Below are 15,516 nucleotides of genomic sequence, written 5' to 3'. Positions count from 1 at the left end.
ATAAGGCAGAATTAGGCTTACATATATTACCAAAGATTATGGTATTATTTATTGCAAAAATTCAATATTTTTTATGGTAAATTTTGATGTACATACATGCTTCATCGATGCTGTCATTGTCTTGCGGTGGGGTGCTTGATTTTGAAGGTGGTGATAGATGAAGTGTTGATGCACTGGAATCAGCATCATAGTCACTTGCCACTGCAGCAGAAGGTTCTTCGTCCAGACGGGCTCTCTTGGAAGGAGGGTGTTTGGCCTTCACAGGACTTCGGATATTTGAAAGTCGCTTCAAGAGCTTTTTGGCAACAGTGTCCTGTACAACAGAACAAAATCATTAATGAACAGTTTTGAAACAATGTAAGCAAAACAACATGCTTTAACTATAAGTATTAAAGTAAATAAAGTCACTTACCCACTCGTGACTAGATCCAGTTGACTTATCTTTTATCATAGGGTAGTATTCCACTAACCGCTTTGCCATGGCAAGAACTTCATGTTTAGTGGGGTATTTGCAGTCATCTGAAGATGCTCTTGCAATTGAGATCATATTTGTCATGGTATTTCGGATGAGCCGGCAGAAGAGCTCCTTTGATAAGGTGACTTCACTCTCTTTTCCAAGACGCTGCTGCTCAAAGTATGCGCGTCTCACATGTTGTAGTTCACTGTCAGTGAAGAGAACGTATTCTGGGCTGGGTAACTTCAAAAACTTTGAAGTTCTGGGGTCATCTCGGTTTGAACTTTCATTATTTTCATCATCTGCTGATGAACCTTGGCCTTCAACAGGAATCGTGTGCCCCTAAAATACAAATGTATACTGTACATTAATCAAATCAGAAAAAGTAATTTTATTTTCAGAACATCTCATTTGTATGTGTAAGTGTTGATCTTTAACCACACCAACTGACATATGGTGTGGCTAAAGTACTGAAAATGTAATTTCCACTAACAGGTTAAATATCCAAAACACATTAAGTAAAATTACCTGTTCTTCCTTATGAGTCATAAGCCAAATGGCTTTGCGCCGCAGGAAGTGCTCAGGACCAGGAAAGAGATCCCGGATATCATCTCGTGAGAGAGTTGGTAAAATTTCTTCCCCAATGTTAGCAGCTTAGATTAGAACACATGTACATATGTTAGTTAGAATAGCTCAGGATTCTAAGCGTTATACTTTCTATGCAGAACTTTTCAGATATTTTAAAAATATATCCACATCATATAGCTATTTAGTTTACCCAAATAGAGAAATTTCAGTTTTGTAACATGGACCTAACAGGGCAGAAATATTAAATCTATTAAATGATTTGTGAGTAAAAAAAGGCAATAATGATACAGTTTCATAACACTTGACAATAAGGTTATTTTTGTTAGCATCAGAAAATTAATTAAGTATAATGAAAAAACAATAAACAGTTGTAGAGCATTTAACAAAATTGATTAATAGTAGTACTAATACAATAGTTCATTGTATGTTTGTTATGAAATAACCGATGTTAGTGTAAACACATTTAAATAAAAACATTTAGGTAACACTTTATAATAACTGCATGATATGAATCATCAGTTAGCCTAAGCATTACTAAATAGGTAGGCTAATTCATAATTCATAAAGCACTAAAAGACATTAATAAGAAGTTTATAAACGCAGCTATAAGCTAAATTCTTTTTTCTTTATTTATAAGCATCTATTATGTTTAATAATTGTATTTTCATACTTTATTAAAGTCGCCATGAAACGGAAGTTGAGATTATCCTTTTTTCCTTATTGTGACGTATATCCGAGTTAAACGGCTTCTGAGATTAGAAAAAAATGTAGGGGCGGGGCTTGATTTTATCCTTTGGGAATTGATTGGATCGTTAGAGGTTGGGCGTTGCAAACAAAATGAAGGCAGATTTAAATGCGAGTTTACAGTCAAGTTGTGGAGATAGCGTCAGTCACAATAGCCATGCTCTCTAGTAATAGATTTTGACCGGAAGAGATATACTACAGAAAAGAAATATTGCATATAAAAATATGAATGGTAAAATTTGATTTCATGACGACTTTAATGATCAATTTATCATTTCTAAATTAGTACATTATTTACAAACCAAGTATTTAAGAGTTGCCAGTGGTTCATAAAATCAGTTAGATAGTTTATTAATCAAGTAAATGATTAATAAACTATTAAAAAGGTACATTTATACATATTATTATTTGGACATATGTGTTAATAAATGCTTTATTCACATGAATTCCTACTGTAATTCAAATGGTTAATTTGGGTAGTTATAAAGCATTTAGTAGTGGTCAGTTAACTATTTTTGTGAGCTCATCTAAAGTGAGGAATTTTTATGCCTCGTAAAGCTTTTATAAAAGAGATCTTAAGGCTCAGTTATCTTCTAAAGTTTAGGTTCTCAATCCTGATCCTGGGGTCTTGCAGCTGTGCAGTTTGTACTCTCCCTTATTTAACACACCTGACTCAGATCATCAGCTCGTTAGGAAAAAGCCATATAAACTGAACTGGGTGTATCAGATAAAGGAGACATATAAAATGTGCAGACAGTGGGTCCCAAGGACTAGGATTGAAAAGGAAACAAACACAACACAGAGTAATACACGTCTATGTTCTGTATCACTTGTGTTGTGTTTGTTTCCTTTTACTGTTTAGAAGATAACTGAGCCTTTAAATCTTGTATGTTAATAAAGCATTCATTAACACAAATAATAAGAATTTAAATAGTTTATTAAAGCATTTATTAACACACTGAGTAACTGTAACTAGGCCTATATGTCCAAATAATGTGAAATGTACCGTTAAATAGATTATTAATCATGTCCTTACACATTCTAACTGATTTTATGAACCACTGACAACTCCTAAATATCTGGTTTAAATAATGTAATAATTTAGAAATTATAAATTAATTAATAAAGTATGAAATACAATTATTAAACACATTATAGATATGCTTATAAATCAAGAATAAAGCATTTATTCTGTTTTTATAAACTGCTAATAAAATCTTGCATCACAATTGTGATTGTCAAAACATTTGGTAACTTAACAGAATTTTATTAAGTTTAGTGACAACTGTTACATGGTACTGTAACTGTAACTGTAACTGGTCTAACGTTATTGTTTTCTTATTATTGCTGACACATATTTCAAGATTTCAATTCAATTCTTGTGATTTGATTTTGATGTTGATTCAATATCGATTACTTTGGATAAATATTAGGCACAGTAGATACATGTTAATTTTTCTTAAGAAAATAATATCTCACCTAGGCCTGATTCTGTAAACATACAGAGCCCTGTCAGCTGGTATTATTATTAAAGGTTAAAAATAACAACTATATAATATAATACATAGCATAAGCCTAATATATAAATACAATGTGTTTTATTACAATAACAATGTTATAATATTTTAAGGATATATATATGAAGAGTTCAGATGCAAAAGCCTCTAAGTGCCATTTGAAATTTTCTTCTAAAATGATCATTTTTATCAAGCTTGTATATTTAAGTTCAGTGATTTCACTTAAATGGCAATGATAATTACCTATTAATTGTTATTTAAGTGAAATTACTGAACTTAAATATACAAGTTTGATAAAAATCATCATTAAAGAAGAAAATTTCAAATGGCATTTAGAGGCTTTTGCATCTGAACTCTTCATATATACAGTGCCCTCCACAATTATTGGCACCCCTGTTTAAGATGTGGTCGAGGACTTTTAAAAATTCTCCCTTTTTTTTAAACAACATAGAATCCAAATGCAAAAAAAGAGAAAAATCCAACCTTTTATTTAAGTACATTACTTTGGTGGTAAATTTTTTTTTTTAAAAAATAAAAACTTCAAATCATGTGTCCCACAATTATTGGCACCCCTGATGTTAATACTTTGTACAACCCCCTTTTGCCAACAAGACAGCACTTAATCTCCTCCTATAACATTTCACAAGATTGAAGAACACAGAGAGAGGGATCTTTGACCATTCTTCTTTGCAAAATCTTTCTAGATCATCCAGTATCCTGGGCCCTCTCTTGTGCACTCTCCTCTTTAGCTCACCCCACAGGTTTTCGATTGGATTGAGGTCTGGGGACTGAGATGGCCATGGGAGGACCTTGAGTTTGTGACTGAACCATTTTTGTGTAGATTTTGCCACACGTTTTGGATCATTATCCTGCTGAAAGACCCAATGACGACCCATCTTCAGCTTTCTGGCAGAGGCCATCAGGTTTTTATTTAAAATGTCCTGGTAGTTCAAAGCGTTCATAATGCCATGCACCCTAACAAGGTTCCCAGGGCCTTTGGAAGAGAAACAGGCCCACAGCATCACAGATCCTCCACCATACTTCACGGTGGGCATGAGGTACTTTTCGGCATACACATCTTTTGTTTTACACCAGATCCACTTAGAGTGTTTGTTGCCAAAAAGCTCAATCTTAGTCTCATCCGACCAAAGCACACGATCCCAGATGAAGTCCCAGTGCCGCTTGGCAAACTCCAGACGTTTACGTTTGTCAGTGTTAGTGAGAAAAGGCTTTTTCCTAGCATGCCTCCCAAACATCTTGTTGGCATGTAGAGAGCGTCTGATGGTTGTTTTGGAGATTTTGTGACCCCAAGATGCCACTATTTGATGCAATTCTGTGACAGTGAGCTTAGGACTTTTTTTTACTTTTCTTAGCATCCTCCTCACTGTGCGTTGTGGCAAGATAAACTTGGGACCTCTTTCAGCCTTGTTTGTCACTGTTCCTGTTGTTTTAAACTTCTTAATGATTCCTCTAACTTTAGATATGGGCAATATAAGGTGAGTGGCTATTTTCTTGTAGCCATTGCCTGACTTATAAAGGTCATCACACATCTGCCTTACTTGAATGGTGTGTTCTCTTGTCTTTGCCATGTTGACAAATGGGTAAGAGAATTAGGCCTCTGTGTCATGTCATATTTATACCCCAGGGAAATAGGAAGTCATGAATTACTAATTAAAAGTTCCTAGATATCCTGACCAACATTAGCAACTACAGAAAATATATATATTTTTTAAAAATCAATTACATTTTTCAGCGGAATTGTTAGGGGTGCCAATAATTGTGGGACACAGGATTTGAAGTTTTTATTTTTCTAAATTTTTAAAAAAAAACATTTACCACCAAAGTAATGTACTTGAATAAAAGGTTGGATTTTTCTCTTTTTTTGCATTTGGGTTCTATGTTGTTTAAAAAAAAGGGAGAATTTTTAAAAGTCCTCAACCACATCTTAAACAGGGGTGCCAATAATTGGAGATGGTCCTCACTGCAGAACATGAAATCCACGGGGAGGAGTCGGATCCAGAAATCCAACTCCTCCCACTATATATTCTTCGCCCCCACGCGCCTGACCACAACCAGTACCAGCATTTTGATGAAAGTGGTCCATTGTTTGCTCTCATCAGTGTAAGTCTACATTTTGATTACTACTATAATCGCGATAGATTAATAATTTAGTGTGTGTATTTAAGTAAATTTTTGATAGTGTTCATACTTTTTGATAACGCCGAGACATGTTTAACTAGTCCGCCAAACTGCCATCCATAAATGGTAAGTTTAGGTCGTTTTTAGCGTTAACTTGAACGTTATCACACACGTGTAGATGTGGTCTACCTATCTAAAGTAACGTTAAAGTAACGTTAGTTAGTTTAGGATAATACTGCTGGTACTGTTTATAGCTAGGGTAAGCTAACATGTGTTGTCAGTCTAGCTAACGTTACTCACTAGCCAGGATATGCATCGCTAACTTCGCAAGAAATAACCTTTGAAATGCATTTAACGTTCTTCATAGATGCACAGAACAGTGTTGCGACATGAGCAGGTTGTCATTCAGAGATGCCAGAGCTGTTGCTGTAATTATCATTGCCCGTTCTGCGGACCAAAAGTTTTCAAACCCACCACAGAACTTCACGTGGTAAAGAATCATGTCTCCAACCACTTATCGTTGGCAGTACAACATCAAGGCAAGTTGGCATTGATTTTATTTTTTATTCGAAATAATTTAAACGTTTTTCATTATTATACATGTTCTTAATGTTGAAATTACTGTACTGACGTTATCGTTTGCTTATTAGATTAAATTTGCTTTATTTAAGTCTTATAGTGTTGTAATGCTTGAACAACTAAATAACATATTGTTGACCTTTTTTAGCATGCTTCTTACATCAGTCTATCTCATAAGTAAAATAGTCATAACCCCAATAATACATGAATTGTTTATTTAATCAGTTATACCATACCCGTATTACCACGACTTATGCCATTATGACTCAGGACATTAAGTGTTATCCCTTTATTTACATTAAAATTCATATATATTTTTTATTTATTTATTTATTTATTTTTCAGAATTCCTTATTGTCAAGTGCAACTTGCAGTGCAGAGTACAGGCACATTTTCACTGTTGCTACTGTTCAAAAACAGTCATAAGGAAAGTCCAGATTATAAAACATCTACAAGTATGTTCAAAAAGACAAGTTCCACCCACAGAAACTGTTGAGACAGCTGCATTCATTGAACCAGTTGCCAGCAGTGAACCAATTATTCCAAGTGAACTGATTATTTCAAATGAAGAAGTTTCCTTTAAAGAACCATCTGTGGCTGAAGGTGTCTCCTTGCCTGTAAAATCCCTGGCTGTTCTCAAAAATGTTCGTATCCAGAAAAAAGTGCAGTGCGTTCACTGTGGAGTGACCATCAACAAGAAAAATCTTGATGTTCATGTTAAAAGAAAACACACTAAAAAGATCTGTGATGTTACAGAAAATCGTCACCTACCTTCACAGTGCATAGACCCAGTTAATGGTATATATGCAGTTGAAAAGTCATTTTACAGACCATGTTCTGTAATCCATGTCCAGAAAAAAACCTCATGTCAACATCCAGTTGTAAAATGTGAAACCGACGAATGCAGTACCAATGCAGAATTAGCCAAACGAAGTGGCTTTCAGCACTTTGAGTGTATGCATATGAAGTCGTTGCAGTTCTGTCCATGGCCTAACAGGACACCTGTTGTCCTTGAGGAAGATGTCCTGTTAGACATGATATCTGCAAATGTGTTTGGGGAACCGACAAAAACATCATGCATGGTCGCCAAGGCAGCAGCAAGTGCAGCTGGTGTTCCACTGTCTGTTGAGGTGACTATTGGAGGTCCATTTACAAAAAAATACATTTCTGTGTATGAAAACAAAGTCTCGTACTACAGTAGACTTGGTAGAGTCATTGCTTCCTATGACAGCACTCGCAACACGTGGCATTGTCCCTGTGCAAAGCCAAGAAGATCTTGTTTGCACAAAAACATAGCTAGGTGGCATCTCTTCCAGGTACAAAGGCAGTTGTTTACATCATCACCCATTGCCAGACCTGCTCAGGGCCTAGTGCAAGAACATGCCTTTCAGGAAAGTACCAGATTGGAATATCCCCCCAGTGGTGAAGGTCTCAAACAAATGGTGTATTACTTGATGAAAAACAAAACACTGCCAGCCGAACTCCCCCAGAAGTACATCACAGGCTCAATGACAATCAAAGACATTCCCAAACACCTTGTGCCAAAGGAGACTGTTTGCTCAGAATGTACAGGCAATGTGGTCCTAAGTGAGCCAGTGTTGATTACTTCCAAAGGAAAGTGTATAACGTACACTGGCATTGTTGAGGGTAAGTATGAGTAAAATACCTATTTAGTGTAACATCACTGTGTTAAGCTGTCTCAATGAATATTTTTAAATTATTTAATTATTATTATTTTTTTTTTTTACAGGATTTTCTACCTACTACCGCATGTGCAGCAACTGTGGTCTAAAATACCGCTATCAAGAGTGGACTGATGGTCTTCACAATTTTGATGACCATTTGCTGATGTCATTACACATGTGTGTTGTCCTGCGCCATTCACTCCAGGTTTGCTATTATTAAAGGTTTTAATTGGCTTTATGCACAGCTGCACTACTTCCTGAACTTAAGCCAGCAGGCACACCTGGATTAATCAATTTGACCAATAATGGCAGACAGGAAACAAGGAGCTGGCTGAAGTTCAGGAAGTAGTGCAGCTGTGCATAAGGCCAATTATATGGTGTTCTTTTAAATTATCTATATGCTAATAACTAATCTTGTCAAAACAGACTCATCATGCCATTAGCAGAGCTGTTGAGGTTTTGGAGACCACAACACAACAGAAATTTCCACGTAAAGAAAAAATCCTTCATGCATATATGCATTTCGAAGCACTAACAGACCATGACTATGCATACTCCTGTGTTAAGTGCGGCTACCATCCCGCGGTTGTTGTGATGGATCTTCACAAAAAGGCGGCATTTAATATGCCTGGTAAGTCATATCAACATAAGAGCTATTAATAATATAAAAAATATTCTATAAACATGTTCTTTGTTTCATTGAGAATTTTTATTACAGTGAGTGAGATTCCTCCTCCACCACCTGAATATGACGGTCAGGTCAATTTGAAAGACTTTTGGACATCTGTGACTGCCGAAGTAGTTTGCCGCGGCCTATTGGGCAGTAAGGAATTATTTTGTTTTTGTTAGACATACAAGTCTAGCACGTTGCATAATGGATAGCAACAGTTGTTTTAAAATAATTGCATTAAACTAAATTAGCAAGGGAAATTACCAACCAAATGTGTATATATTTTATTTTTTATGTTACGGCCTCAGCCTTATGGGTGTTGCCTATGTATTTGTGTGTGTATGTTTGTCTTGTAATCTAATTAATGTCTCTTCTTAAGTGTAGGCTCCTCCCTTGCGCACCTGTGGTTCGTTGCTCTGATGGCTCGTGCTGAGCATATAAGCGGTGTGTGCAGGAGTGTGAGACACGCAGCGGTGAAACTCCGTGCGCGTCATGACCATCTAAACATCCGATCAGCTTCAACTCAAGCCTGTGTTCTTTGTATTGTGCCACTGTTCTGTTTCATTTTTGTTAGTGTTTGGTATGTCTAGTGTAGAGAAAATGTGAGTTTTCTGTGGGAAGAGTGAGAACATGAGAGACGTGAGATTGTGCAGTCATTTATTAGTATTTAAATAAATGTCTTAAACTGCTTTTTGCCTTGCGTCTCCTTTTATGTTATTGAACCCTTACAAAACGAGCATTCTTAACAACAGGGTTCGTAACATAATTGGGGGCTCGTCCGGGATATGTGTTTGAGTAGTGGCAATTTGATTGATCTAATTTAATTCAGGTGACCAATATCCTCTGGTTAGTTAGAGTAAGCCAGCAGGGCTGTGCTTAGCGCCAGTTCTGACGACGGTTTACTGTTGATTGTTTTGCTTTATTATTTTAGTTTGTTGTTTTTGGAGGTATTCCGGGGGAGAGAGCGATCTCTTAATCGGTACCCTCTGAAGACTAGGTAGGGTATTATTTAGATTAATGGTTAGGTAGGTAGGTCCAGAGGGTGTTGGATTATCCTGATTGCTTTTGCGTGTTTTTCTTTTCGTTTTTTTTTTATTATAAAGATGGCAACGTTTGAGCTCAGTCAATTTTTAGATCAACCTAGTGTTGAAGCTTTAGAGACATGTCGAAAAAATGATTTGTTTCTTATTGCTCAACATTATGAGATTTCTATCTCTAGAACACTTCGTAAGGAAAAGCATCAGCCACTTCGTAAGGAAGAGTTGAAAGCTTGTTTAGTGACTAGTCTGATTAATAAAGGGGTATTTTCTTCTATTGAGGCTGTTCCTACTGCAGCAGCGGAGTTGGCGATACCAGCTGCAGGAAGTCCGCCCTTACGTGTAACGAGTGGTGTTCCAGTTACTCCAGTGATCGGGGTTGGTGCGGAGGTACGTCCGTCTTTTTCACTACCTAAATTTGAACCTTTGTCGCTGTCCGCAGAATCATCAGGTTTGCGTACAGATTCCCGTTTAAAGCTACGTTTAGCACGGTTACAGTTAGAAACTCAGGATAAAGCTCAGGCGAGACAAGATGATTTGAAGCATCAGATTGAAATGTACCGAATTGACGCTGATATGAAGGTGCGATTGCGGGAGTTGGAGTTGCAGGCTGCTTCAGCGGTACCTAAAAAATCTATCGTCAAAACATCTCGGTTGGAGGTTAATTCTGAGACATCTGCTGGTCCATCCACTTCGGGTGTTAATTCTGTGCCGTCTGATGTGGGATCTGAGTCTGTAGCGCCGTTTTCGACACATTTTGATGTGGCTAAAAATATATCTATTGTTCCACCCTTCCGTGAGAGGGAAGTTGAGGCATATTTTCAAGCTTTTGAACGAATTGCTGTTGCCTTAAGATGGCCAAACGAGGTTTGGGCACTAATGTTACAATGTAAACTCTCAGGTAAGGCACAAGAGGTGTGTGCATCTCTCTCGGTAGATGAAAGCGTACAGTACGATGCCGTGAAAACTGCAATATTACGAGCGTATGAATTAGTTCCTGAGCACTATCGACAACGATTTCGCACTACGAACAAAGGCATGTCTCAAACGTATGTCGAGTTCGCTCGCGAAAAGGGCATTTTATTTGATCGGTGGATCAAGGCGTGCAGGGTAACTGACTATAATTCTTTGCGAGAACTTTTGCTGATTGAAGAATTTAAGAACTGTGTTCCCGAACGTACTGCGTTGTATTTAAATGAACAGAAAGTCAGCACTGTACAACAGGCTGCCGTGTTAGCTGACGAGTACGCATTAATGCATAAAACTGTGTTTTCAAAGCGTCCGTCTGACTGTGGGGGTTCCTCATTAAAGGAAAATGAAAATCTTTCCGACTCACGAAATAAATGGGTTCCAACCAGTCCGAAGTTTAATCGAGAGTGCAGTTATTGTCACAAGACGGGACATGTTATAGCTGAGTGTCGTACTTTAAAACGCAAACAAGAGCGACAAGATTCTTCATCTTTCCAGCCTCGAGGTTCAGTACTAGTGAAAACTGTGTCCCCATCATCCGTCAGTTCTCTTGTGACACCTGACAGCTGTTTTCAGCCTTTCGTATTCGATGGATTTGTTTCGTTAAATGAGAAGGTCGAAAGCCGAAAACCTGTAAGAATTCTCCGTGACACAGGAGGATCTCAGTCCTTTATATTATCAGATATTCTGGGTTTTTGTGCTGATTCGGCATGTAATACCAGTGCGATTGTGCAGGGTATTGAAATGGGTTTTGTGCCTGTTCCTCTCCATCGAGTATATGTTTCTTCTGATTTGGCATCTGGGTGCTTTGAGGTTGCAGTTCGTCCTTCTTTACCGGTGAAAGGTGTGGATTTTATCATGGGAAATGACATAGCTGGAGGTAAGGTAATGCCGGTAGTACAAGTTGTTGATGTCCCATGCAATGATTCGCAGGCTGATGCACTTGGTAAAAATTTACCGAATGTGTTTAGTGCTGTTGTAACGCGAGCACAGGCGAAACAGGACATTCACGAAAGTAATACTCTTTGTGATTCTGTCTTTTCACAGATTTTGAAAACTGATGTTCTTCCCGACTCTCCTGACTCGACTAAAACGACTTTAAAGGCATCTGATGGCTTTGATCTTAGTTTGATCTCTGATTTGCCCATCTCGCGTGAAATTCTGATCGAAGCTCAGCGAAATGATTTATCATTAGAAAAATGTCGTGCGAGTGTTGAAAATGACAAAAAGTCGCTGCGTAATCACCAGTTCTACTGGAACGATGATGTGCTCATGCGTAAATGGAGTAGATCTTTAAATTCTGAGCAGCGAGACGATTGGAATGTGGTGCATCAAATTGTGGTACCTTCAAAATTTCGATCACATGTTTTAAGTCTGGCTCATGACCATCCTTGGTCTGGACACCTAGGGATAACTAAGACCTATAACCGGGTGCTCCAGCATTTTTTCTGGCCAGGATTAAAGTCTGATGTTGTGACACACTGTAAGACGTGTTACATTTGTCAGGTTAGTGGAAAACCTAATCAGATTGTACCACCTGCTCCTCTGTGTCCTATTCCTGCCGTTGGAGAACCATTCGAGCGCGTTCTAGTTGACTGTGTGGGTCCACTTCCTCGGGCTAAGTCTGGTTGTCAATATTTGTTGACAATCATGTGCGCGGCTACACGGTTCCCAGAAGCCATTCCGTTACGCAACATAACGGCTAAGACAGTAACTAAAGCCTTAACTAAATTCTTTACAACATTCGGTTTGCCGAAAACTGTCCAAACTGATCACGGTTCGAATTTTGTGTCTCGTATCTTCCGTGCCTCGTTAAAGGCTCTTGGCGTTTCTCACGTAGTATCAAGCGCCTATCATCCCGAGTCGCAAGGTGCTTTAGAGAGGTGGCACCAAACATTAAAATCTGCACTGAGAAAGTACTGTACAGAGACTGGGAATGAGTGGGATGATGGAGTTCCTTTGGTGTTATTCGCGGTACGTGAGGCGCGGCAGGACTCGCTTTGGTTTAGCCCGTCAGAGCTTGTGTTTGGACATAATGTCCGTGGTCCTTTGAAAATGTTAAAGGAAGAATTTCTCGGTAACAGTTCGTCTGTGAAGACCAACGTCCTTGATTTTGTATCACGTACTCGCGAACGTTTGCACAATGCTTGTGCTGTGGCGAAGGAAGCACTTTCTCTGTCACAAACGAAAATGAAAAAACATTTTGATAGGAAAGCAGTTATGCGTAATTTTTTGCCAGGCGAGAAAGTTTTGGTGTTGCTTCCTATTCCTGGATCTTCTCTCTCTGCGCGTTTCTCTGGTCCTTACGTGATAAAAAGTAAGTGGAATGAAACTGATTATATCTTACACACGCCAGAACGGAGGCGAAAAACTCGTTTATGTCACATAAACATGTTGAAACCATATTTTTGTGTCGAACCAAAAGAGAACCCTGCGAATTTGGTTAGTGAATCGGTGACTAAAGGAAATACTGAGCGCGTTTCATTGTTGGCTTATGCTTTGCCTGCCGATACTGCGGACGATGGGTTGAATGTATCCATGGAAGCTTTAGGAGGAGGATGTTTTGAAAACTCTAAGATTTTATCTTTGCTTCCTGAGCAACTATCCTATCTATCGCCTGAACAGCGAGAGGACGTAATGAAGTTGATAGACAGTTTCCTGTGTTTGTTCAATGACGTTCCTCCGGGTACTAATGTCATTCAGCATGACATTGAGGTCGGTAGCGCATTACCGATCAAGCAACACGCTTATCGTTGCCCAATGAGTCTGAGAGAAGCCATGAAAAGTGAGGTTAAGTATTTATTGCAGAATGGTTTCGCTGTCCCGAGTAATAGTCCATGGAGCTCACCGTGTGTTCTGGTACCGAAGGCTGATGGGTCTTTACGTTTCTGCACTGATTTTAGAAAGGTAAATTCCATCACTGTGGCTGATGCTTTTCCGTTACCGCGGATGGAAGATTGCATTGATTGTCTTGGGGGTGCGAAATATATTACTAAGTTAGACCTTTTGAAAGGTTATTGGCAGGTGCCGTTAACCGAGCGCGCTTCTAAGATCTCCGCCTTCGTAACCCCCGATTCTTTTCTGCAGTATAAACGCATGGCATTCGGTCTGAGAAACGCACCAGCAACGTTTCAACGTTTAATGTCCACAGTCTTAGGTGACGTTCCTAACTGTAACATCTATTTAGACGATGTAGTTATTTATTCGACTACATGGGCTGAACACATGTTGACCTTGCATGACGTGTTTCGTCGGTTAAAGGCTGCTTCCTTAACGTTAAACCTAAAAAAATGTGAATTTGCTAAGGCTTCTGTCACTTATTTAGGGAAGCAGGTGGGAAACGGTAAGGTACGGTCATTGGACGGAAAAGTGACTGCTGTCCTCAGTTACCCAGTGCCTACTACGAGGAGAGAACTACGTAGATTCCTGGGGATGGTTGGGTACTACCGGTGTTTTTGCAAAAATTTCTCGAGTGTGGTTGCTCCGTTAACGAAGTTGTGTAGTCCAAAAGTTTGTTTTGACTGGACTAATGAGTGCCAGCAGGCATTTCTTTCTGCTAAATCTCTTCTTTGTAGTGCACCTGTGCTGTCTGCTCCAGATGTGACTCGTCCATTCCAGCTTGAGGTCGACGCTAGTGCGGTTGGAGTGGGAGCTGTCTTGCTGCAGGAGGGTGCTGATGAAATAGGCCACCCCGTATCGTACTTTTCAGCTAAGTTTAACAGTCATCAGTTGAATTATTCAACGATTGAAAAAGAAACTTTAGCTATGTTGTTAGCCTTACAACATTTTAATGTTTATGTGGGGTCTAGTTCTTCTCCGATCGTTGTTTATACGGATCACAATCCGCTGGTTTTTCTGGGTAAAATGTACAACCATAATCAACGATTGATGCGTTGGGCTTTAATGGTCCAGCCGTATCATTTAGAGATCCGTTATAAAAAAGGATCTGATAACGTGGTAGCAGATGCGTTGTCTCGTGGATTGAGTTAAGCTCTGGTTCTATGCAGAATCAGTTTTGTTTTCCCCTTCTAAGGAGGGAAAGAAGAGGGAAAAAAAAAATCTGATTCTTCCTTTAGGGGGAGAAGTGTTACGGCCTCAGCCTTATGGGTGTTGCCTATGTATTTGTGTGTGTATGTTTGTCTTGTAATCTAATTAATGTCTCTTCTTAAGTGTAGGCTCCTCCCTTGCGCACCTGTGGTTCGTTGCTCTGATGGCTCGTGCTGAGCATATAAGCGGTGTGTGCAGGAGTGTGAGACACGCAGCGGTGAAACTCCGTGCGCGTCATGACCATCTAAACATCCGATCAGCTTCAACTCAAGCCTGTGTTCTTTGTATTGTGCCACTATTCTGTTTTATTTTGTTAGTGTTTGGTATGTCTAGTGTAGAGAAAATGTGAGTTTTCTGTGGGAAGAGTGAGAACATGAGAGACGTGAGATTGTGCAGTCATTTATTAGTATAAATAAATGTCTTAAACTGCTTTTTGCCTTGCGTCTCCTTTTATGTTATTGAACCCTTACAAAACGAGCATTCTTAACAACAGGGTTCGTAACACGGACACAATTACACTGAAAAAAATGATGTGTTGGTTTTACTTAATTTTTTCATGTAAACAGGTTCCACCGGTTGCACATAACTTTTTTTTGTTAAACAAACATAATTTGTTCATGTAACTTCAACATCATGGAAGTCATTTTAAGCCATCCAATCAAACTCTGAGCTGAGTGTTAAAGTTAATGAGACAATTAAGTGAATAACTGAGTGATGATTGAGCATTATTGAAGACACCTGATGTTAACAAGCAGAATCACTGAAGGAGAAAACCGGAATTTAAGGTCACCATTATGGAGATGAGTATTTGTTTTAGTTGGGCTCTTGACCCCCACATTATTTACTTTTGATTTTGTCTTAGCTGTAACAGCCAGATAATCAACTAGAAAATGTGATCTGTGGATGTTGGTTGTGTTTTCACATAATCATTATATCACAATGATTTGACCTGAATCGTTGAACTCATACAGATGCAAGTTTCTGAATTAAGTGTGTGAGAGAGAGAGAGAGAGAGAGAGAGAGAGAGAGAGAGAGAGAGAGAAAGGTCACCTCTGAACTAGGGCTGGGCGATATTGCACAATATTGT

The 15,516-nt window shown here is 38.7% G+C and overlaps 1 protein-coding gene and 1 long non-coding RNA gene across 2 annotated transcripts; both read left to right on the top strand.

Moving 5' to 3' along the window:
* Nucleotides 1-6,336: 6,336 nt before the first annotated feature.
* On the top strand, nucleotides 6,337-8,971 carry LOC148997667 (uncharacterized). Its single transcript, XM_089120342.1, has 6 exons — nucleotides 6,337-7,668; nucleotides 7,772-7,911; nucleotides 8,133-8,337; nucleotides 8,425-8,529; nucleotides 8,761-8,834; nucleotides 8,951-8,971. Exons 1-6 carry the CDS (start codon nucleotides 6,978-6,980, stop codon nucleotides 8,969-8,971), a joined length of 1,236 nt encoding a protein of 411 aa, XP_088976468.1. The 5' UTR covers nucleotides 6,337-6,977.
* Nucleotides 8,972-9,418: 447 nt separating this feature from the next.
* LOC148997666 (uncharacterized) lies at nucleotides 9,419-14,859 on the top strand. Its single transcript, XR_016146362.1, has 2 exons — nucleotides 9,419-13,289; nucleotides 13,708-14,859. It is a non-coding gene; the product is annotated as an uncharacterized LOC148997666 (long non-coding RNA).
* Nucleotides 14,860-15,516: the final 657 nt, after the last annotated feature.

Source organism: Pimephales promelas, chromosome 2, assembly GCF_988280905.1.
Source record: "Pimephales promelas chromosome 2, fPimPro1.hap1.1, whole genome shotgun sequence".
Classification (NCBI taxonomy): domain Eukaryota; kingdom Metazoa; phylum Chordata; class Actinopteri; order Cypriniformes; family Leuciscidae; genus Pimephales; species Pimephales promelas.
The sequence above is the reverse complement of the archived record's forward strand: the minus strand, read 5'-3'. Positions and strand labels throughout refer to the sequence as shown.